The sequence below is a fragment of the Antennarius striatus genome, chromosome 6 (assembly GCF_040054535.1).
Source record: "Antennarius striatus isolate MH-2024 chromosome 6, ASM4005453v1, whole genome shotgun sequence".
Taxonomy (NCBI): Eukaryota; Metazoa; Chordata; class Actinopteri; order Lophiiformes; family Antennariidae; genus Antennarius; species Antennarius striatus.
In genome coordinates, this window is record NC_090781.1 from 9,297,529 (window position 1) to 9,322,844 (window position 25,316).

The following is a 25,316-nucleotide window of genomic DNA, read 5'->3' on the forward strand; positions in this document are numbered from 1 at the left end:
AGAATCGTTCATGCTTATATTTACAGCTACATTTGCGTGCAAAATTATTCAACTGCTAACCACTGCGTACCAGCTGTTTGCAATAAACAAATTTGACAAGGATAGTATAAATAGCTCCATACAATAGATATTACTACTGTTCTCCCCAAATTACTGATTATAGCATTCAAAGTCATGAAGACAAACATTTTGACGACCGTGTTGTGTCCCTTAGCTGCTATCCACTGCTGCAAACGTGATATATAGCCAGACAATAGTTTTTAGGAGGAAGACAGAGAAAAAACTGCCCAAAAGGTGTAAAATAAACAGCTGGTGACCAGTTTTCATAAAGTGTTTTGGTAAACATCATAGACGATAAGTGATGGATGTGTTCTGGCAGTATTCCTGGAAAATCTCAACCCATTCCCAAGAGGGCATAAGCCTCCTATAATTTGATGTCCCCAGATGTGGATGTTAAAACCACCCTGTTCAAATTTCACAAAAGATTTTCTGCAGCAGGGGTGTCAAATTCATTTTCACTTGTGGCCCTATCAGCATAACGGCTGTCCTCAAAGGGCCAGATGTAACTTATAAATGTAATTAATGTAATGTAAAATAAATGTAACTTCGCCACAGCGAATCAGTTGCCCCCATCTAACCCTGTCTTTTGCATCCTCTTCTCTCACACCAACTACCTTCATGTCCTCTTTCACTACATCCATAAACCTCCTCTTTGGTCTTCCTCTAGGCCTCCTGCCTGGCAGTTCAAAACTCGGCATCCTTCTACCAATATTTTCACTATGTCTCCTCTGGACATGTCCAAACCATCTCAGTCTGATCTCCAAAACCTCTAAACCACCATCTTGATCTCTTCTCCCTGTAACCTCACTCTTCCACTTGGGTCCCTCTCATTCACACACATGTACTCTGTCTTACTGCGGCTAACCTTCATTCCTCTCCTTTCCAGGAAAAACCTCCACCTCTCTAATTAGACTTTTAATTACACTTAATGGAGTTATTTAGATACCTCATATTGAGGTTCTTAATCAAGCAAATGCACTGAATTTGTCATTAATTATTCTCTCTGAAACCATCATTTTATACAGTGGTATTCTTTTTTCTCAGTCCAAATTCCCATGATTCAGATATTGTATATTTATATTACAATGAGCTTTGTTAAGAATTATTATTTAGAATATGATTATGAGGCAAACAATGAAGAACACGAGCGCTACTCTTACTGTGCTTAACTAAAGAGAGTAGTTGATAGTGTCAGTCACAGTTCATTTTAATTTGTGGGATTCCTAAAAATAAGGGGTAATAATCTAACCTTGCTGACTTGAGACATGTCTTTTAAAAAAATTGTATCGTATAAAAAATACTTACATGGGTGAACACAATTAGCAGGCGGCAAATTCATTCAGTCGGTTCTCTTTTGTGTTTTATTTCATAATTACTTTTATTGTTTCTATTAGTTTAAAGTCTTATTTGAATTTATAATGAATCATGTATGAAAAACTTCTCATGAAACCACCTTTCAGCACAGGTTGTTTGAGATATACAGACTCATTAATGATGTATGTATGATGTATTAAAAACAATGTCAATGGTGATACATTCAGGCTTACTTGCACCTGATTGTATCATCACCAGTCAATCAGTGACAGGAAAGTTATTTCACAGAAACAAATACAAATTGGCATAGTTTCTAATAACTCTCTTTTAAATATTAATTTAAATCAGGCTTTTCTTTATTTTCCTGCTTTGGTAGTTGATTTATAATACCTCTCCCTCTGTTTTTCATCCAATAACATCAGGTATAATCTCCAAATTTCTGCATATACACAGGTAAAATAAATAAGATACATTAGGAGAGGGCATATCCCCTGCCCCCCGCAAACTGTATTTCCATGAAAGATTCTTTCATCTTTATAATGAATGACGTATCAACATCATAATAAGAAAACAAGTGCATTTGTATGTATACCTGTGGTTGAAAAAACCCAAACAATTTGCTAACATAGAAAATATTTGTAATTTGCATTGTTTTAACAAGCAAAATAATGGATTTTGCAAGATGTGCTTCAGAAGTCCTTCTCACTCTTTAGTCGAGAATAGGTAGAAATTATTGTCATGGAAATACAAAAAAAATTTAACTGCATAAAGAAAAAAACCCACTCCACCATATGGTGGATGTGTATGCCAAGTTTTCCTGACTAAAATCTGAAATGGGCTTTGAGTTATGACATTGATAAAAAATGTTTTAAGAGAGTCAAAGTGAGTGGTAGCTGGAGCCCCCCACTCCATTCTTCCCACCTCCACCTTCCCACTGATAAGACCTTGATAGTAATATCAGAATTAATTTGGATTAGTAACATTACTCACATCCTAGGGGAACAATTAAAAATGATGACTGCTAACTCTCTGGACCAGTCATTTTAAGTAGTTAATTATTGTACTTTATTTCCTTTTACCATTGTAGAGAATCCAGTACGAGTAGTTTTTTTAGCCACCAGCTTTCAGTCCAGATGGTTTATGTAAATTAGTACACATCCAGACACTTGCTGAGCTCGTTTCCAAGTTCCAATTTCTCACCAACATGTTTTAAAATGGTTTATTGATCATGATTCTGAGAGCTCCAGAGCAGGTGCTGAACAGCAGCTCTTCTCTTAACAAGTATAGAAGATCTAATTGCTTCCGCTCTGTTAGGCTGCTGAGATGAAGTTCTGCTCAACTGTAAACCACTGGCACCATTAGTAGCTGAAATGCTTCACAGTGATTTCAGCTGGTATCCATTATTAGTAGTGTATATTTTTGATGTGTAAATATAACTGTACATTCTGATATATGTTAATGTTTACAATATTTGAATATGTAAATTTCATATGTTGCAAATGTACATATGTATATTACTTCTGTATTTATGTATGACCCCCCCCCCCGCTGCCACGATCGCACAAATTTCCCCACTGTGGGACAATAAAGGTTTATTATTATTATTATTATTATTATTATTATTATTATTAATTATTATTGCTCATATACAGTATATAATTTTGTTTTATATTTTGCCGAGTAGCACTTGAAATATAAATGGCTTTCTTTGGCATGACTTATTTGAGCTAAATCTTTAATGACGTTATTAGGAGGGATGATGAATGGGTGGCGCTAAAGGATGATTCAAAAACTGCAAAGTGCCAAAGATGTGTTTTATTATATGGCAAACAAACAGTTGACATAAAAAAGACACAAGATAAAACAAATATAAAAAACTTTGTTATAACATCACTCTGAAATACCTATTCTACTATGTTACTGAAACTATATGGCACAGATGTACACACAACTGTTCATCTGAGGAACAGATATGTTGATGCCACCTAATTCCAGCTAACCACTTCAAAATGACACTGAATGATAATACAGTCTATTTTATTCACATCCTACATCAATGCGTGTGTTTGACCTAAGGTGAGAGGCCATGGCAACTCAGTGATTGGATGAACACTACATTGAGTACGCAGAGATAAACCCCTAAAGTGGTTTCGGAATGTACAATCATACGCTGCCCATATACTACAGTAAATTATGCACGCTGGCCTACATGTTAAAATTCATTGAATGTATCCTGAAGCCAGAAAGCTGCTCTGCATAAGTATCCTGTTGACATTCTCTTCATTTATTACTTGCATTCTTTTTTATTTCCTCACTTTCCTTTCTTTTTCTACCTTTTCTTTTGCATTGCTAGAGAACCGACACAGACATTGCTAAAGGGCTTTCTCTCTTATTTGATGGCACTACTGCTCATAGTGTAATACATGGTAGACATAGCAAAGGAAAACCTAGTGTATATAAAGCAAATATATGCAGAACAAACACTTTCAAGGAAGAGAGATATGAATATGTCTATGGTGCCTGGCATCATAAACCTTATATTATCCTTATATATGGCTATCTCTCGCCAACAAATATGCGCATCAACCAAGGGTGAGTCAGACACATGGGTCAAGTGACTCCTTGCAGCTGAGTCATCAGTGACGTATTTGCAGATGTCAACAAAAATGGACCTCTGCTCCTCCGTTCCCACTGAGTTTTTGCTATATCTATTTCATGATAGCAGGCTGCCCATGGCGAATGTCTGACAAGGAATGCAGGAATGCAGATGGTCTACTATGTTCCTTTCTACTCTCTTGTTCCTTTGACTCCTCCCTTACCAAATACTTATCCCTCTTTCTTTACAGACTTTTCTATCTACATGTGCTGTCAAGATGGCATCTGACAAGAAAGTACAAGAATAACAGTCTTAGTTAAGTCACCACTATTTCAACTTGAATGGTGATCAGTAGGAAGTAATTGTGGAAGGACTGGGAAATTTGTTCGTTTGTTGTCATAGATGTTCCTTCAACTGCCTCTGTAGATTTTGTTACACTTTTGTCACTCTTCTTTCTCCACAGTTTGCTTTCTGTAGGCCTCATTGAGTAGTTGTATCTCCTCACGATAACCTGAGCTCTCCTGTGTCTGCCGTCGGCTGTTCTGTCGGTGCGCCTCTACAGTATCGGGTATAGTGATATTGATGGTCTCTGCCTCTGGGTTGCCACTACCTGGGATGAGCAGAGAGTAAGAAGCTGTCTCACCCAGGTCACAGGAGACAAAGCGGTTTTCTCTCCGAGAATATCGCAGAGAAGGTGAGCGAGCATGGATGGAGGACTGGCTGATGTTGGAGACAATGGAGACGGTGTCCATGGCCTCCTCATTGTCACAGATCTCCAGGACCTCAAGGTGGATCTTCACATTGGTGTCCCCCACACTGCTTCCTATACCCATACCTATTCCCATATCCATGCCCATCCCTACACTGCTATTATTCCCATCTGCAGCCTGGTCTCCGGAGGCTGGGTCATCTGCACTGGGCTCATGGCCAACTGATTTAGAGCGATACACGTCCACCTTTGAGGAAACAAGAGAATTATTCATAAACAAGAGGGGACAAAACTTTTTTTGGAACTAAAATTCAATCATTCATTCATCTTCCGTACCGCTTTATCTGCCATAGCGGGTCACGGGAAGCTAGAGCCTAGCCCAGCTGGAGCCTAGCCCAGCTGTCTTAGGGCGTGAGGCGGGGAAAACTCTGCCGTGGAGCCACACAAAGACAGACAACCTTGTACGCTCACACTCACACACAACGGGCAATGTGGAACAGCCAATTAATCTGAAGTGCATGTTTTTGGAGATATGAGGAAGCCGGAGAACCCGGAGAGAACCCACGCAGACACAGGGAAGAAAATGGAAACTCCGCACAGAGAGGAACTCGAACCCGGAACCGCAAATTATTTTTTTAAATTTATATTTTATTCAGTAAGCTCAGTTTCACTTAAGTAACATTAAGTCAGCTCATATTTCATTTTAGAATAGTGTGAACACCACAAAGTCTTACTTTACATCTAGTCAAACCAAATCATCCCATAGACATTGTATAAGGCCGGTTGATGTATTATGTATGATTCACCTCCCGAATCATTTCAGTTAAATCTTACATTGAGGTGAGAATTTCAATAGACAATAAAACATGTGGAAAGGTGCAGTGAGTCAATATTTATGACAGTTTTTCAATAGATATCATTGTCATTACTAACAAATTAATTAATTAAATGTAATTGATTAAATTGCCATATCTGTGTATCAGTGACCTAGAAAAAAATTAGCTGAGATTGGCATAAAGACTAGCAGCAGATGTCTATTCAGAGTGAAAAGAAATGACCTTCTAGCATTGTTGAAACACTGTCAATAGAATCTAGATAGATTTATGCACAGCACATGCAACATGAAGCATTTAAACAAAAAGTAGCTTGGACAAGTTTGATTGTTTATGTTTAGGAAGGCTGTTACCTTCTTGGCATTGTTAGGGGAGATTTTGAGTCCGTCGCTGCTGACCTCATAGGTGGACAGGGAGAGGGTCTTCCCTGTGGGCGCTTGCAGAGAAACGGTGCCTTGAAAGGCACACAGGGGGATTGATAGACCACCTGATGACCGCTGCAAAGGACAACCAGAGAAGACAACAAAGGTTTAGTCAACATCAAGAAAAGCATCTGTATTTTGTGGAGAATTTTATTTCAGATTTTACTGAATTTTCTTTTGGCTGTTGCATCATGCCATTTTCAGTTCTGTTCCTGTGCTCAAAATAATTACATCTGGTGATGTATTGTAATTGTGAATGTCTGTGTGTTCGTCCGTTAATCCCTTAGTTAGCTAAATATCTTCACAACCATTGGAGATTGAAAAATGACACAAAAAGCACATTACTCGGGCGGCAAAGGGGATGAAAATGAGATGATGACCTTGATCTTGAGAAAACTAGGTCAAGTTTAAACTTTTGTACACTCAGGAACTGGATAAGGTAGAATGACGAGGGAGAAGGCCAGTGTAAGACCATAGATCAAAGCACTAGCTTTGATCTATGGTCTGAGATATTTTCTATCCAGAGATATTTTTGCACATATCTCAGAAACCGGATAAGATAGAAAGATGAAACAAATAAAAATATTCTCTTCTTTTCCGTTCGGCTCTTCCCTTCTTGTGTGTGTGTGTGTGTGTGTGTATGTATATATATATATATGTATATGGCTGATTCATCTGAGTCCATTTTTAGATTTTTAGTCATATTTCTTGTTCCTCAGTCTCATTATTATCACACAATGCATGAAAGTGAGCGACTATAAATATGATGTGCTTAAGAAAATACATATGCGAGTGTAATTGTGAAGGATCAGGGAGGAGAATGTGGCAGGTCCCATTAAGCATTCTGAATTATTTACATTAGTTCAATACAGTGAACTGAATCTCACGAGGATTCCGAAGAGCAACAAGAATGGGGCCAATCTAGTACTGGCCATATTCATGTTCCTGTCCTTACATCATTATGAATAGAGCTAAACAGGAAGGATGATAGATAATATCATATTGTTGAATCATATAAATTTCAGAATGCATTAATGTGATTTCCAGTTTGTGATGGGTGTTTGTGGGTTCTATTGGCTTTTTTATTTCATGCAGTAAGATTTATTTCTCAAAATATGATATACTGTGTACAAGTTTTGTAAATATTTTTGATTTTGCAAAAGTAAAATAGTTTCATAGTTGGGGCATCAGTCAGCTGTTGGTCAGATTTTGTTACCCACATCCCATACTGAACACACCCCCTACCAAAAAAGTCTCGCCTATATATTTGAATAAGCTCACTTGAAAACCTCGCACTGTTACGCTTTTAACTCCAACCACTACCTGTCAATCAATTGCCCAACCAATCATGGCGCATCTGCCAGAAGGAATCACTTGAACAATATGGCGTAAGTCATTGGGCAGCTTTTTGTTGTGGTTACGTCTTTCGTCCACACGACAATGCAGATATCCGGGATGAAAACGCTGGCTTGTCAGCGTTTTTTAACTGAAACTTTTTCTATCCGGGGGGCGTCTCCCTGCAACGAAAACCACTGTGACATTAGTGTGTGACCCATGTCTACGTCTACACACAGAATGGACGGGGTTAAAACTAACTAACCATCACTAACTATATACAGTGATACCTCTACTTGCGAATGTCTCTACTTACAAAATTTTCTACTTACGAAATTCCTCAGCAGGACAATATTACCTCTACTTACGATAGAAATTTCGACTTACGTAATGTAAAAACACAGTATCGGCTGATACTCAAATCTCCCACAGGTTCCTGAACGCAACATTCTCATAGCTACTCTGCCATTGGCTATTACGTATCTTCCTCGCATCCCATTGGCTAAGAGGGATGCCACTCCACCTCTGTGTGGAGCTAGAACGGTGCTTATGAAGTGTCTCGGCATTCGGCACTCGACCCGTGAGGTAGTCTGATAGTTTTGCACAAATATAATAACTTTTTGAGTACGTATTCGCTATGGACCCCCAGAAAGTGACGGAGAAAAGAGGAAAAGAAAAGATGAAGAAAATAGTTTTTTTGTCCATACAAATAAAAGCAAGAGATAATAGAAGAGCATGAGAAAGGGATGCGTTTGGTTGATCTCGCCAAAGAATATGGCCGTAATACATCTGCAATTGCCACGTTATTAAAACAAAAGGAAGTTTAAGGAGTTTAAGGCATTTCGTGGGTGGTTGGAGAAGTTCAAAAGGAGGACTGTAATTCACTCTGTTGTTCGGCATGGTGAGATAGGAGCGTATGAACCAAAGAGGGCAAAAAACAAAAGGGACAACTGTTAAAAGGTAAATGACCGTCATTATTTTTCTTTACTCTATTTTTGTTTTTTACATTATGCACAACTCGCATTTATTGTGTAATAATCTAATCATAACATGTATTTGTTACATGATTTGATGCATTTTTATGCTTTATAAAACATTTATGTCGGAATTTTTGTGGGATTGTGGCATTTGCATGGAAAACGTGTCTCTACTTACGTATATTTTCTACTTGCATAATTTCTTCCGGAACCAATTAATTTTGTAAGTAGAGGTACCACTGTATAGACTACCCAGTCAACATAATTTTAGAGTGTCATAACTGTTCCAACAATTTTCACGTTATTGAGCAGAAAGTCCAAACAGCAGAAACGACACTGAAAACGGCAAAGAATTCTGAATGAAACTAGCTGGTTAGCACTAACAGTCTGTCCAGCTATGGTTTCCGTTAGGAATGGGACAATCGATGTAGTATCCAAAATGCTCCTCAGGCATTCGAGAAAAACGTTCTTTAAGTAACTACATACAGTTCTGTTCATGTAGTCAGCTAACAGAACTATCACTTCTCTAAAATGGCTTTTCCACATGCTCTTTTGACAGGTGCCTTTTCCTTTAACGTTAGCTCCTTTCCCAATCTCACCATTAGTTAGCTTTATTAATTATGATTAATTAGCCTGCTAACATTCATCTACGTCTTTGCAATACCCACCCAGCGCAATCCATGATTTACCAACACAAAGTCGCTACGTCACCATGTTGATACTTGACTACGCTGGGTGCGCTTGGTTTATAATACCAATACATTTGTTTTCATGTTTGATATGAAGTCTGAATTTCCAGTTTCCTGCTAGTTAATACATATAAACTGATAGTATTCTATCAGCCTCAGCTGTCCATGTGTGCAGTACTAATTAACAACATTCTTGCAGGCTAATGAGCTGAATAATATGGTAATCATCATAATGGCATCATTTGATCATGTGAACGTTAGCATGCTACCTGTAATATTAGATGTGCCATATAATATTAAATAATATTAAATGTGTCATATTGTGGTGATACATTGACCTTAGTATTTTTTCTATTGATTAAGGCTGATTTATTTTACTGCATTGAAAAAATCTCATTTCTTAACATTTATTTATATGTTTTTATTTTTCTGTGTGCTTGCAGGAGGTTGAATGAGATTCACCATCATTAATTTGAATGCGCATTAGATCTCCACTTTGCCTTTGGGAGCTGACTTGTGAATGCCCCTCCAGCTACGTGTTTCTTAAGAGAAAAAAAGTATGAAGTCATGGAGAGGGTTAAGATGTCTTTAAGCTCTAATTCCATCTCTCCCTGTGGGCGCTGAAGGCCACAGGGGCTGACAGTAAGGAGGATAGACGCTGGGTAATGAGATCTAGCCTGCTAACAAGGAACAAAACACATCCAGGAAATGCTGTAAACCACAAATTATATAGGTTTGGCTTTCATCTGTTGACTGTGTCTGGGCTATATGTGCTTGTGAGATCTATAAATCGTACTGTGTTTGCAGAAGCGGGAGATATCTATTTGTAAAAGCGATGTGTGACTGCACCTGAAAACTTTTATCTTACTTGCTTTTATATTCTCGTACACAATCGAATGAAACCTATGGGACGGTAGCTAGTGTAGAAACTAAGAATTAGACTACACACACACACACACACACACACACACACACACACACACACACACACACACACACACACACACACACACACACACACACACACACACACACACACACACACACACACACACACACACACACACACAAGCTGTGAGCATCTTATACATCAAACTTATAAGCAGAATATAAATATATGAGAACAATACAGAAAGTGTGTACATTTGCATGTGTGCACATGCATACTCGCATACATCCATACAGTATTTGTTTCACATTTTACAAGCTCATAGTGCTCTTGCTCTAAAAGCCAAGCCATCATTTGTGAGGATAATGTCTGTGGCTGCTGCTCTGAAACAGAGTGATGATCTTTTTTTTCATCTGTGTTGTTATCTCTGCAGCCAGAATGCATTATCATTATGCCTTTACTGTTCTGCTTTTGTATAATTGTTCAAACAGATCTGACAAAATATAGAAAAAAATCAAGTTTGTGGTGTTACAGGAGCACAGGTGGTCATCCACAAAGAAAGAGATGTATTAAAAATGGGTAGGTAGATAGTAGTCCATGTGCCTAACAAGCTGTGTTGTGTATGTTTTGTGCTCTTAGAAGTGGCATCTAAAGGAACTACAGAGTGACTGAGCAAAAAATAAATAATAAATAAATAAAATAAACCATTTTGTGAGCCGAAGTTAGGGTCCTGACAGACAGCCAGTACTACATTTTGCGTACATAGTATTCCTTTGGTTAATATTGAATTAAGATATGACTCCAAATAACCACCATGCCCAAATCCAGGCGAGCTAATCGTCGGTGGATAAAGTCACATTAATGCCGACGGTGAAACCTTAAACACTACCTATTATCTTATCAAACCTGCTAAATTGATGAAATTTTGTCCCAGGTGAGATGGGCAGATTTGCGAAGTCTTTCCAGCAGCACTGGATTAATATTTGGCTCTGAAAGACAGGCAAGAGACAGCTACTACACATGCTAATAAAATACAATGACTGCTGATCGATTTATTTACACTACTACACCAAGCCATATCAAAGGTAGCATGAAGAGAGGAGAGATTCAAAAATCCCTTTATTCCATACTAAAACAAAACAAAAGCAAAACAGTCAACCAAACATATGTCTCTTGCGCAATTCACTCTCCATCTTCCCCCACAGAGCACAAGCCCCCCCCCCCCCCCCCCCCCCCAACACCCCACACCCTACTGAAAGCCTGTCCATCAAGCGATAATATGAATGTTCCACTCTTAGGCGAGCTGGATCCTCACACCCAGCACTCAGAAAACTGTTCTTCTTTGTCAACCAGTTGGCCAACTTAGCAGTTTCTGACAAGAAGTTCATGAGTGTATGCACCGTCTTTTTTCTTGCATAGTACTTTGGACCAAAGATAAACAAATCAAACGAAAAAACCTCCCCAAGGTTCTGAAACCAATCTCTTTGAAGTCCAAAAAGTGCTACCAATCGGGGACACAGAACAAATAAATGTATTAATGTCTCATCCTGAAAACAGAAAGTACACCCCCCACCCCACCCCCCCTCAGCTCTGGATCAAGGTGTGCTCTGTATCTGTTTGTGGATATAGCCCCATGTACAACCCTCCACTGGAGGTCTCCCATCCTCTTTACAACGGGCGGCTTGTACAGGCTCTGCCAGTTGCCCTTCGGGGAGATATCTGGATCAAAAATTCAGACCACCTCAACTCCTTTACCCCCACCAAAAGTTGCAGGTTCAACACCTTAGTACATGCACTCTAGATTTCTTTTTTCCCAGCATCCTGAAGTTTATCCAAGTGGAGAGTGGCAAAACACAACAGCTGACCTCCTCCTTGCTGCCACTCTCCCACAGCTGGGGTGACAGACACAGCCGGGAAGCTGTAGTTCCACTCCTCACTCCATTGGCTCAACATAGTCCGGTTTCCTGCAAAAGTTCTCATTGTTTCTGGCAGGGCAGTACATACTTCCTCCACCACCCTGTTGATCAACCTCATAGAGGTGATTTTGCTCCTCTCCCTCAGGACATCCAAAGAAGTTGTCATCTTCATCAGGTGGACGAGTTTTGTGCAACCAGCCACCCTGACACTGGCTCGCAGGCTGGCAGACTGCAGTGTCTGAGTCTTTGTAAAGTTATTAAAAACAAAAGGTTCCTCAAACAACCACATGCCTGGAACATTGCTTGTGGCACGTGTGATTTTAAAAATCTGTCATGCCAGCAGAACAGAGTTGTAGAAAGGGGTTAATCCGTTAGTATCCACGTCTTCAGGTTGTAAAAGGAAAAGCTGTTTGTCGTATCCCAATCTACCAGCTCTCCTCAGGAACAGTCTAGCTGTGTTGATCCAGCTCGAGCCACAGTCATACAGAAGTCTTTCGATGGTCTGGACTCAAAAAGAGGCAATTTTAGATGTAATGTGTATCAGACCCTGCTCCCCCTCTGCCATAGGTAGGTAGAGAGCTGCTGCCTAGACCCAGTGCTTACCATTCCAGAAAAAGTCCTGGATGGCTTTCTGAAGTTCGTCTATCAGGCCTAGCGGTGGTGTCAGAGCAATTAGTCTGTGCAAAAGAGTCGAGGAAACCAGATTATTTGCTACCAGAACCCATTTACGACAACTGTGGTAGCAACCATTTCCATTTAGACAATCTGGCACACACTTTTTCCTTCACTGCCTCCTAGTTTTTTGCTTGAAAGCCCTCAGTGCCCTAAAAACACCCAAAACGTTCAGCCCCTCTTTCTCCCACTTAAGCCCTCCAGGAAATGTAGGTATTACCTGGTACCTCCACTGCCCTAACAACAATGCCTCACTCTTTCCCCAATTAACTCATTCAGATGAGGCCCTTTCATATGAGGACAGAGTATGCCTCAAATATTGAACATCCTCCTGTGTGGACACAAAAACACAAACATCATCGACATGAGCAGATGCAATAGGAAGATGCTCAAAACCAATGGATCCAGGTATCGAAATACCACTGAGTCGCCCTCAAAATCTGCACAGCAAGGGTTCTAAGGCAAGGCTGTAGAGTTGTCCAGAGATAGGACAGCCCTGCCTAATCCCTCGCCGCACAAGAACCAGCCGACTCAGCCCTGCCCCCACCTTCAACAAACACTGTGCACCGCTGTAAACTGACCCAAGACATAAACCCATCACCAAAACGAGGTCCGCATAGAAACCCATTGCATGACTCCTCATCTCTCCTGGGTCAGTAGATCTTCCTCCTGGAAGCTGAAGGTAGGTCATTCTCTTCCACCAATCTCTCCAGATTGAAGAATAAACAAGCTTGGGGCATCCATGTCCTTCAGCTGCAGGAAACGGGACCGGACCGGCGCCCCCTTCACTATTTCTTGGAGGACAGAGCTGAGCTCCTGCCTCTTCTACTGCAGCAGGTGTCCTGTATTTAGTCCTGTGCCCCGAAATAATCCCTCTTGTAAAAAACTAATGTCCGCTTCAAGCTGTTTAACAATTGTCTTGAGTTTAAAAGTTGATAAAGCGGTGTACTGCTGGCAGAACACCCAAATCTGTGTTTTTCCTACCTCCCACCAGTTTCATTGAATTAAAACCAACTTTTTTCCCCCTACATCTCTGCCAGAAGACCTCGAAACTCATACAGAAATTTCTGTCTTGTAGGAGTATTTTATTAAAGCACCAGTAAGAATTAACAATCCCACCTGGTGAAATGATCATATCTACACATATGAAATGGTGGTCTGTAAAACCAACTGGGGTTATTCTATTATTGGCTAGCAAGGAGGTGAGACACTGTGAAACGTACAGCCAATCTAGTCTAGGTGCACACCCTATCATTGATGACCTTTAACCATGTGTACTGTTTGGATGGTGGATGTGTGACCCTCCATGCATCCACCAGATCTGCCAGGTTGATGATGCTCTTCAAGTTTTTCAAGGATAGTCGATGAGTCTCTTTGCCAGTTCTATCCAATGTAAAATCCAACGTACAGTTAAACCCCCCCCCCCCCCCCTAAAATTAGCTGTTCTTGATGAAGCTCCTTCAATCCTGTTCTAGCATATTGAAAAAAGCCGTCCTATCTGTTCCCTGATTTGGAGCATAGATGTTAGAAAGAAGAAGACAGAATTATTTATTTCTGCTCTAAACATGAGGAGCCGTCCCTTCACCACCTCAGAAGGCTATAAAACCTTTACGTTGTCCTTGAATCTAAAATCAACAGCTCACACCTGCGCTAAAATTATTGGCATGGCTGAGGAAAGGGACCCCTCCCACCATAATGCCCAATCTGTTTTATCAGAAAAAATAGTGCGAGTCTCCTGGAGAAACATCACATCTACTCCTTTTTGAGTTATGATCTTAGACACTAAAGCTCTTTTCTGAATATCTCTCCCTCCATTGATGTTCAAAGAGCCGATTTTAAATGTCTCCATATGGAAGACATGCTGTACATGGCCATTTAAATTGTCTTACTTTTTTGACTATTTTACCTGTTTTTTCCTTTTGCAGTGTTATGATGTGGTTTTTTAAATGATAACGCTTTCTTTCATCCAACTGATCAAAACCTTTCCTTCTTTTAAGCACATTTACTGGATGGATGATTTTATAGGTGTCATCGAAATAATCACTTATTTCTGTTGATCTTTTATAGGTTTCATCAAGAAACTGAACGATGTCTTCCAAAGAGTACAGATCCGTAAGCTTGTTGGAAGACTCACCCACAGAAACTGTGTGTGACTCAATCATCGTCCTTCTCGTTCTCAATTGACTCGTTGCTGTGAGACACAATCTGTATGTCATTCCCATTTGCATTTACTGCATTTGAAGTGGAAACAGCAGCATCAACCGTCTGAGAAAAAACCTGAGTGATCTCAGCCTGGGACCTGCTGCTGCTGGTCTCCACAACCGACAGAGTCCATTTTCTAACAACTCATTCGGAATAAATGGTGGAACACCTGATACAGTGATCAGCGTGGATGGTGCCGACAAGGGGGACACCTGAACAAACAGCTGATTGACGAACACACCACGATGTCTATCACCTGATAGACACTCTGTTCGTCCTTTAGGAAGACAACAATGGTTTTATTAATCCTCGAGGCAAACAAAACATTGTCGTGACCCACCTGCTCACCTACCACCATTAGAACATCCTCCACCGACACGGTGTTATAGGGAGGGACAGAGGTGCCGGAGTGTCAGAGGTGGTGGCTCGGCAGGCACCATTGCGCCCGAAAAGCCCTCACAACATGAGCAATTACACAACTAACAATCACAAATGAAAAAAAAAAAAATTAAAACACTTACCTGACCATGTACACAGTACAGAAAAAATAGAGAGGGTGCACAAAGTCTAACCACAGGGTTAGAAAACATTCAAAACTTCCGCACCACTCAATCCACTACGCAATCACACTCAAGCAAACTGGAAACAGGAGAGGAAAAGAGAGGAGAGGAGAGAATACAGGAAACCAACAGAGTCAAAGACCATTAAAGGGAGTTACTTTAATTACTTTAGGAGATTATGTTACTTCTCTTTTTTTGCTTTTCCTGCTAATTTAGTATTAGCAGGAAAATATTAAATTACTCCTTTCAAATGCTTGAAAGATACTGCTGCTGTCTTTGTGACTGTACTCAACAGTTGGGAAACAAGTATGGAAGACAGGATATCCAAAGACCTGGAAATCCCGCCACCACTGCAGCAACTACAGAACAATTGAGACTGAAAATGCTATCTGGCCTATCTGCCACTCTTTCTCTCTGTCTCTCTCTCTTTTCCTTGGCCTGTCTCTATCCCCAGTATATTTCCTTTCCCACCCAACCGGTCAAGGTGGATGACCACCGTCCAGAGTCTGGGTCCTGCCCAGAGTTTCTTCCTCATTGAGAGAGTTTTTCCCCACTGTCGCTTATGCTTGCTGCTGAGGGTTCTGATGGGTTTCTCTGTCTTTTAACGTGCTTTGAAATGTCTGCTGATGTGATTAAGCGCTATATAAATAAAGGTTGATTGAAATATGTGCACAATAATTTTGAGTCTGGCTGCATAAGGACAGCATTCTCCATGGGCTGTGTGTATCTTTATCTCTGTAGAGGTGTTCTGAAATAAGACAGCACCTAATTTCCTTTTGAACCAGATTGATAATCTGTTCATTTTATAGTCCTGAGAGAGGACTCTATTCTAAATGGTGTTTTCTAGAGTGCTTCACCATATGTTTGATGTAAATGAAGCAGTGGTTTGACTAGTTCAAGTAACCAACATAGTATGAATGTGGAAAATCAAGACAAGCCAGCCATAAATAGAGAATAACAGACACAACCACTTAATGACATCAGATTCATGAAGTGATAAACATGGACAATGCTCTACCTGTCTGGGTGTTCTCTCTGATTTACTCCTGCACCACTCCCAGTCAGTCAGTTCGATTTTCCGGCACGTTTCATGCGACAGCCTCCTCTCCGACCCCTCAAACACAGACAGCATGTCGGTGAGATTGCAATCCTGCTCCTGGTCATGAGAGGGCACGCAGCAGAAGTCCCCATCATCTCTGTAACTCTCATGGGGAATTGAAGGACAATCAGCCAGTGATTCGCCTCCACCAGCTGCAGCTCCCAAAAGAAGATCTGCATGACAAGAGCTGTCCACAGGGCAGGTGGTGCTGAAATCAAAATCAGGCCCCAAAGTGGAGAAACCACCACTTTCTAGAGCATCTAAGCGGGTATTAGGGAAGTCACAATTGAAAAGGCTGTGATAAGCTGGTTTCTCAATGGGCAGGCTGTTGGGAGACATGGTGGCATGTGATAACTTGTACACCCCATAACCTTGTTGGAAGGAAAGGTTGAACTCAAATCTTCTCACTGCTGTAAAAAAGATGAGAATATTTTTACTGCACTATTATTAAGACGAGACAAAATAGGAAAATCTGCTCATTGTGTAAATACTTGCTCGTGCATTGTGGTAAATTATATTATGTCATCATTTACTTGAGGGTTTTTGTGTTGGGTCCCTCTTGCAGTTAATGAAACAGCCACATGGCAAGTGGATCCAGCGCTCGGACAGCACAAATAATGGAGTGACCACTGGAGCCAGCAGTGTGAGGAAGTAGCACAGAGTCTCTAGGGATGAGTTGTGTGCATTCAGAGCATGGCGCACGAGTACCAAAGTCTGTGAATGATAGGTAAGATGAAATTAATTCACTGAACAGTTGGTGATTCATTATGAATGAGGGAGTGGGGAGAGGGATGGTGGTTACAAAATATTACACCTCTTACCTACACCCGGTGTTTTTGGATTCTGATTTTTAAATTCTATTTACACTTTTCGTCATTGCAATAGGGACGCCTGAGAAAAATACAACACAATGACTTCCTATTTCACTGGATAAAGGTATATAAAAAGGTAGTAAATCTATAGAATTTTTTTTTTCTGTTGCCAGAAAATGAAACTGCTCTTTCATACATTTTTTATGATTTGTTCTTTGTTCGGGTCAGGATTGTGCTGATACTGAATGCATTATCTTTGTGGGAAATTATACACCACTCACTGCAAGCACAGAATTCAGTAAAAAAACAAACAACTTAGGCCTAGATTACATTGAGATTCATCACTACATGTGCAGCACTTAATCAAACCCTCACTAAAGCCAAACTAGTAGCTCTGAACCTGTAATGTAAAATAATTGGATTTTTAAAGCCAACAATTTAAATCTGGTGGAGATGTCTGGATATGAATGAAACTGCAAATTGCACAGTTGTCAATACAATCCTTTTAATATGGTTGTCTCTACACCTGGATACACCTATTACTCTTTGACAAGTGAAAGAAAATGTAAAAAAAAAAAAAAAAAACTAGAACCAAGGCAGTCACAGACTGCAATGTCCCACGACAGCCCTGAATTCCAAATTTTATCCTGACCTACTTGCATAGGTCAAAGATCAAATCTAGTGCTCTGACATACTTTCATAGATCAAAACTTTGATCTACAGTCTTACACTGGCCTTCTCCTTCATCTTTCTATCTTATCCGGTTCCTGAGTGTACAAAAGTTGAAATTTAACCTTGACTTAGTTTTCTCAAGGTCAAGGTAATGATCTCACTTTCATCCCCTTTGCTGCCCGAGTACCATGCTTTTTGTTTTATCTTTCTATCTGCAATGGTTGCGAAGATATTTGGTGGACTAACGGATGGACGGATGGATGAACAAACACTGTTACATCCCCCTTCACAGGATGTAAAAAAAAAAACAACTCACAAAACACCAGATCTCACAATGTTGAAGAAATTAAAAAAGTAGATATTGAGAATTATCTTCATATTAAGACCTTGATCTTCACATTACAATTATATAGTTTTTTTGTCATCTTATTTGTCTAATCTGTGAAACTTGTGCATCAACCACATGCAGCACTTTAGCTAATTTTCAGTGCAACTTTGGAACAGCATCTGTGTTTCCCCATCATGTCAACTGACTGCACAGCATCCATCATTTAAAATGTTTCTCTTAGGATGAGCAAGAAGAAATATTGCAGCAGTGGAACTCGCTGCGTGACGATCACGTACTGCATTTCGTAAGGAGACACAGTGACTGATGTCCAGGTACTGATTAAAACCTGGTAACATATTATCATCGACACCCCAAAGAACACCAGTTTAATAACACTGGCTACTTAATGAGACCACAGACCATGATAATATGATTTTGTCAGATTATTCATTGTATAGAATACATACCCGAAAGTTTGTCTCGGGGGGCATTTAAGGATGTATGGAATTAAAGAGTTTAATAATGTTGTGTTGCACTAAAGGCCCGCACAAGTTTCAAATTGGGTATTAAGCAGTCTCCTGGTACTCAATTAATTACTCAACAATGAGCTCCTTTGAGTTTCATTTGAGGAAAATATAGTTGGCTTGCCAAAATAGGCAATCAATCCCTCCATGCGTCCCTCCATCTCTCCATGCGTCCCTCCATCCCTCCATGCGTCCCTCCATCCATCCAGCCATCCATCCATCAGTCTATCCATGCATCCATGATATGAGTTTAAATAACAAACATGACAGGAAAGCAAATTGGTCACTTTAACTACAGGTGAAGGAGAAGAAATCTGAAATATTTTTATTTACTGTATTGTCATAGTCATTCTTTTAATCTTTTAAAATGGGTAAGAAGTTGAGAAATTTACAATACTTTACAATTATACCTTGATAAAAATATAGGCATACCATCAGAATGGAAAAAAACAAACATTAAAAAGACATCCAACAATGAATTAATCTAAAAACGTATTTATTGACAAGCAGGGGGAAAAAATAAAGAAAACATAGAAAACATGGCTAATCAATTAGATAAAGCGGTTTGGCACATCATCTACATTCATTGTCCTGTTTTTGTTGTGCTATTAAAAAAAATCTGCTTTTTACAAGCTACTTACCATCATTGGCATCCATAAAATAACTCGAACGACAGCCAGGATCAGGGAGAAGCGCTTTTGCGCAAACACCACTGGAGTGTCCTCGACAGCGGTTGTCCGCTGTACTCTGACAGATTCCGGGGAAAGGCTGTCCTCTTTCTCCCTGATCCCCGTCCTGGATGAACTTGGTCTCAGCTCGCTATAGGCACCGAAACTTTTATTAAGACTATCCCTAGAGAATGATTGGAGATCACAGAGGGGAGCGGAGCCACTTAGTCCCCTTTCCATACTAAAAAAACTGGGATACAGCAAAGTCCTTTGCGGCTCTCTGGAGCATAACAGCTGGTAGGTTAAGGGGGTGAAGAAAAATAGCAAGCCGCAGAAACAAAGAGAATACACAGAGAAAAGCAGCAAGATGTAAAAACTGTCTTTGTCTGGAAAACACCCGAAAGAAGCTGGCGTAATGCTGCCCCATCCGCATAAAGGTAACACACTGACGGCGAGGCTGACAGTCCAAACACCGGCGATGGCCCACATGACTTTTAGGGGTCGACGGACAGACTGAAGCACTCCAAATCTCTTGGTCACATAAAAAGTGTACGCTGCAATAAGGAATGCTTTCATATTGCTAGAAACACCCTGGAAAACGTACAGAAGTCCAGATAAAGTGCAGAGGCTGCCGGACCCTCCATCTGCCTCCCACTGGAGGAGCACGAACAAGGAGAGGGGCACCACGCTGAGCAGGTCGTCCACAGACATGGAAGCCACGATCAGACATAAGGAGGTTTTTCTACTCATCCGGAGAAGAGAGAGCAGCGAATACACACCTCCTGCAAAGGTAGCAGCGGCGATGGTTACGCTCAAGCCGAAAAGGAATAGGCGAATTTGCCAATCCACCCCCGCGGGGTCTGTCTTTTCGTAGGTGGCCGTGGAAAGGTAGCTCAGGTTGGGCGCCGGGGAGCTGAAGTGCGTCGTGGACATTTTTTTTTTTAAACTAAATTAACTTTCCTGTCTTTTGGCACTTTGAACTGGTAAAACAGTGTTAAGTAGGCTGTAAAGTTTACTGTGCTGCATAGTGGTGAAGATTGCGCCGCATCCCTAAAAACAAACAAAAAAACAAGAAATTAAAAAATTTTAAAAAAAAACACATAGTGGAGATGATGAAAGAGACGCGAACAAACATCCTTCTCCTGTCTACATGGAGATGTAACCCAGTACCGTCCCGACTCAGAGCCTCCGGGTTCCGCGGTGACCAGCGCGTATATTCACCGTTCGAAACACGCAACCAGGAGCACGTCTTAATTCCAGCTGCCGATTTACGCGCTGTCGTCACGGCCGCGTCCGATCACGTTAGTCGTCTAGGATTGGGCAGAACGTGGTCTGGTTCGTTACGTTATCGTTTGTGTCTGTTCACTACACCCTTAGACTCAGGTCGGGACAAACGCTACGCCCACTCCCATTAAGGACATTTCACCACAAATGAATTTTCTGCCAGTCCAGATTTATGCTCCCGTATTAGAAGTCAATCATTTTTGGGGTGATTCTATTTAAAAACCATCTGCACATATGCTCTTGTCTGTGCAACCCAGACAAGCTTTCATGATTTCTTTCTTTTTCTTCCTTTCTTTCTCTGTCTCTTCAGACACTTTTACAAAAAGTTGCTGATTCAAAGGTGTCTTATTGCCACGTGGGTAGGGGTATGGACCCAAATGCAGGACACCGTAGGCACAATTTATGCCCATGATTTAATAATAAAAAAAAATAAAAAACACTGAAATTTGACTACAGACCAGGGCAGGAAGGCAACCAGAACGCAGGCACAAAAAAAAACAGAACTACAGGACAGACTTCAGAACTAAACTACATGAACAGAACATCAGAATAAGACTCCAGGAAACCAAACTTCAGAAACAAACCAGCAAAGAGCTCTGATAGAAACTGGCTTAAAAAGCATCATGGTCTATAGCCTAATTGACTCCAGGTGAGAAGACCAGCAACAGGTGTGGAGAGAACCAACAGGTGTGGAGAGAACCAACAGGTGTGGAGAGAACCAACGGGTGTGGAGAGACCCAACGGGTGTGGAGAGAGCCAACGGGTGTGGAGAGAACCAACGGGTGTGGAGAGAACCAACGGGTGTGGAGAGAGCCAACGGGTGTGGAGAGAACCAACAGGTGTGGAGAGAACCAACAGGTGTGGAGAGAACCAACAGGTGTGGAGAGAACCAACATGTGTGGAGAGAACCAACAGGTGTGGAGAGAACCAACATGTGTGGAGAGAACCAACAGGTGTGGAGAGAACCAACAGGTGTGGAGAGAACCAACAGGTGTGGAGCCGAGCATCCACCCACAAGTTTGGCCTCTCTCCCTGCCACACACCAGCACAGCCACACTGAACCGTGACACTTGTATTCCATGTTAAGTGAGGAACTTGTGTTCAGTGTTTTTGGTTTTGTTTTGTTTTTTGCATGGTCACAGTTTATTCACATTAAATATTTGACAGTGATCACAATGTAGAACCAAAACTCCAAATTAATTTACATACTTTTACATACACAAACAAAAAGCACGAATTTGGGTTTTTATCATGGCATATTTTAAATTCTGTTCATTTTGATTCACATATATTTTGCTTATGTTCCTAAATTTCATACCTGTTTTTGAAGTGTGAGTTTGTAAGATCGACTTTATGAATAAACATGATTTTAAAAATCAATCTTTTCCTTCTTTCTTTTTAACCTTTCTGGAATGTTGGAATCAGAATTAAATTTAAACGCTAAGATTTCAATGTGACCTTTAGCTTCGTTTCTTTCTGAACCAGACTGACAACATTGTCAGTTTTCTTGTACATGAATGTACAGCATGTCTTCTATACCATAATACCACACTGTCAGAGTGGAACAGCTTTTAGAGACAAGGAATGCTGGACACATCCAAGACAATGGAGTGTTTTACTTCAAGATCAAGTTCTCCCAGCTTGCTCATTTAAATGCACCCTGATGATGGAAAACATTTTAATCCTGTTTGTCATCAGTCACCTTTTTAAATGATATAATGAATGATTCTGTTTAGATGAACAGTCTCATTAGCTATCCCATAAAATACAAAATAAGCAAATACAAGGAACTTCAACATTTGTTAAAAGCCACCAATTAAAGATCAAATGCTGTATGTCTCTGTAGATGCACAGAGCAGACCTGTGGGTGTGTGGATCCATGGGGTGTCTTTATCTCTGCTAAAGTCTTATACACTCTGTACAGTAAGTGGCCTTGTGGCATCCGCCCATGTTGTGTTCAAGGACTCTCAGGCTGAAGGACTCCTCAGTGTTTAGATGGTTCATGGATGCTCATTTGTCCTCATCATGGTTCATATAAATAAATAATACTCCATGTGGAACGTTGCTTTGTTTGTCACTGTTGACAGGATGTTGGACTCATTCCCTTTATGCGAATGCACTCAGGGCTTTACATGATGACAGCCAGTACATTAAGTTTATTAACCTGATTACATATTCTCACTCACTGTTCAGTATCACTATCTGATATCTGTACCTTGGCTCTTTCAGCCTTGCACAGTTTATACCAATGTGACTGTGAAACATGACTGTAGGGCAACTTCATGTTTTGCAATTGAATTAGACTTTGCACTAAGTGACTTACAGCTAATGACTAGACTCTCCAGGGGCCTTGAGAACTCAAAGGAAACATGAGGACAAAACACAACAAATAAAGGTGTACAAACACACACACACACACACACACACACACACAACAGAGCTCAGCCTTGCACACAAATGTGACCTACATTGTGTGTGTTTGCGTGTGCTACATGCAATAGTGTCTCATGCCAAGCATAAAAAGACAGAAGGTGAGAGTAAAACAGAAAATATTGTCACATTTCTCAGCTCCTCTCTCACGCTCCCTCTCTGCAGTGCTGCAGCGTGGCAGGAGGTGGGTCTGGGCTCGTGGGCAGAGCCTGGTCTCCACACCTAAGCTTCATTGGGCTGATGACCTGGGGCTCATTTACTCAGCGCCGGAAGATTTCCTAGTCATGTACTCTGTGCCAAGTTGCTGACCTTGTCTTCCGCCACGTGCTCTAGCCGCGAGCTTTTTACCTGTGATTCTCTTGTTTTTGCTTTACACAAGTATTTCTCTGAGTAGAGATGGCGATATGAAGCCTCATGTGGCTTCGAACCACTTTAGGCGGCTGGTTCCACTAATGGTTCATTTCTTGACTCTTCATGTGGACATGAAACCATCTGCTGGCCTTAGATAGCATTACAGGCAGCTGTTGTGTCTTCATATGTGATCCATTTTGACATTTTTTGGCTCTTGGAAATGACTATGTATGACCAAAAAAATGTATGACCAAATAATTGACAAAGTGTATGATAATACATAGGGAGAACATGCACACTCTGCACAAAGCGGGACACGAACCTGAAACCGCCTTGTTGAGCCGCATTTTGTAATAACGGTGCATTTTGTAATAAATGTCGAAAATGTCATAAGTTATTACATATAATGCGGCAAAATTTATTACAAAATGCATTGGGGGAGTTTATTACAAAATGCAGTACTTTATTACAAAATGCGGCTTTATTACAAAATGAAATGAAAAAGTTATTACATTTTGGACTATTTATTACAAAATGCACTGTTATTACAAAATGCGGCTCAACACGCCTTGCTGTTAGTAAGGTGGTTTTCTGTTGTTACTTTGTTAGTCAAGCTTCTCCCTCTAATGTAATCTTTTGTTGTTACTTTGTTAGCCTGGTTTTATCCATCAGTAGGAGGTTTTCTGTTATTATTTTGTCAGTCTAGCTTTTCCTTTGAAGGTGATTTTCTGTTGTTACTTTGTGCTTAATAAACTTTTCACTCTTGTACTCTGCATCCGGGGTCCTGACCTTGCTTTTGCCTTACGGCACATAACAAGTATCGATGAGAAATTGAGTCATGATGATCACATAGGATCTGTGAGAAAATCTGAAAACGTAACACTGTCAAAAAATCAGAAACATAACACTGTCAAAAAGGATCATATGATGTATTCATGAAAAATGAACTGAAAATAAATGTTTGATCAAGGTTACAAGATGAAGACAAAGAAAAGAAGAAACAAAACTGCAGAAGAACTATTTAGTCTATGAAAATGTTTAAAATGAGTTGTGTTTTAAAACAAATTTGCGTTTAAATCCCAATATTTGCAGAGAACTTGAAGTGCTACAGTACACTGTCAAAACAAAAATGGTATTGAGAAAAAGCAAACACTGCAAAGCTGATTCGACGTTTCCAGTCCCCTTAGATTGTGGAGTCCGTTGTAGAGGGTGATGACTCCTTAAATCTTTGAAATGAGGCCTGTTATGATGACTGATAACAACCTTGTCTTAACACATTTAAATGTATTTCCTAAAATATGGCATTTTCATTGCTGTGTCCACTTTAATAAACATTTAATGAACTCTGATGAAGACAAACAGAATCATATTCAAGCTGATGAAGAAAGAGTTGCATTATTGGCAACGGTCATTTATGTAATGTTAGCTTAGAAATGAAAATGAAACAATGGGAATGCTGTGAAGTAAACCCTTATTATGTCTCTGCCACAATTCATCTGAAGTGTAAAATGAAATCAGCTAATCAATGTCAAACAATTTTAATATGTTGCCACACTTCAGTACATTAATTATTCAATGTGTACATACGTACACTCATATTTCTATACATATCTGCGCAAATTACATTTACTTGTCTGCTGGTTTCTGTTAGTGCATCTCAAATTCAACAGAGCACAGTTTATAGATTAGAACTGTAAAGTAATTTGAATCTTAAACACACACAACATGTATACATACAGCCTAAAGTGTAATGTGATCCAAACTCACATCGCGGATGAATGAGGTGGCTCTTTATACAGAGACACAGACACAGAAGCAGAATTAAAAATTATTTCTGCATCTGAAAGTGATAGTGCCTATCTGGAAAATGACGATTATCGTCAACAATGTCTGTTGTTGTTGTTGTTGTTCTCCATCTAATGAGATTGGGGTAGTGATACCCCCCCCCCCTTGTCCAAAGTCAAAAAGCATCTG

At 40.3% G+C, this 25,316-nt stretch overlaps 1 protein-coding gene across 1 annotated transcript; it reads right to left on the reverse strand.

Annotated features, from left to right (window-relative positions):
- Positions 1-4,413: 4,413 nt before the first annotated feature.
- On the reverse strand, positions 4,414-20,210 carry LOC137597261 (probable G-protein coupled receptor 149). Its single transcript, XM_068318316.1, has 5 exons — positions 19,251-20,210; positions 16,807-16,987; positions 16,193-16,683; positions 5,866-6,009; positions 4,414-4,926 (listed from the first exon to the last, which is right to left on the reverse strand). Exons 1-5 carry the CDS (start codon positions 20,208-20,210, stop codon positions 4,414-4,416), a joined length of 2,289 nt encoding a protein of 762 aa, XP_068174417.1.
- Positions 20,211-25,316: the final 5,106 nt, after the last annotated feature.

Bases quoted from the DNA above. Each gene is read 5' to 3' on its own strand.
- LOC137597261 (XM_068318316.1), bottom strand. From the start codon at position 20,210: ATGTCCACGACGCACTTCAGCTCCCCGGCGCCCAACCTGAGCTACCTT. The intron at 16,988-19,250 runs GTAAGTAGCTTG...TATCATTCACAG, and splicing joins TTTTATGGATGCCAATGATG to ACTTTGGTACTCGTGCGCCA. The intron at 4,927-5,865 runs GTAACAGCCTTC...GTTTCCTCAAAG, and splicing joins CCCCTAACAATGCCAAGAAG to GTGGACGTGTATCGCTCTAA.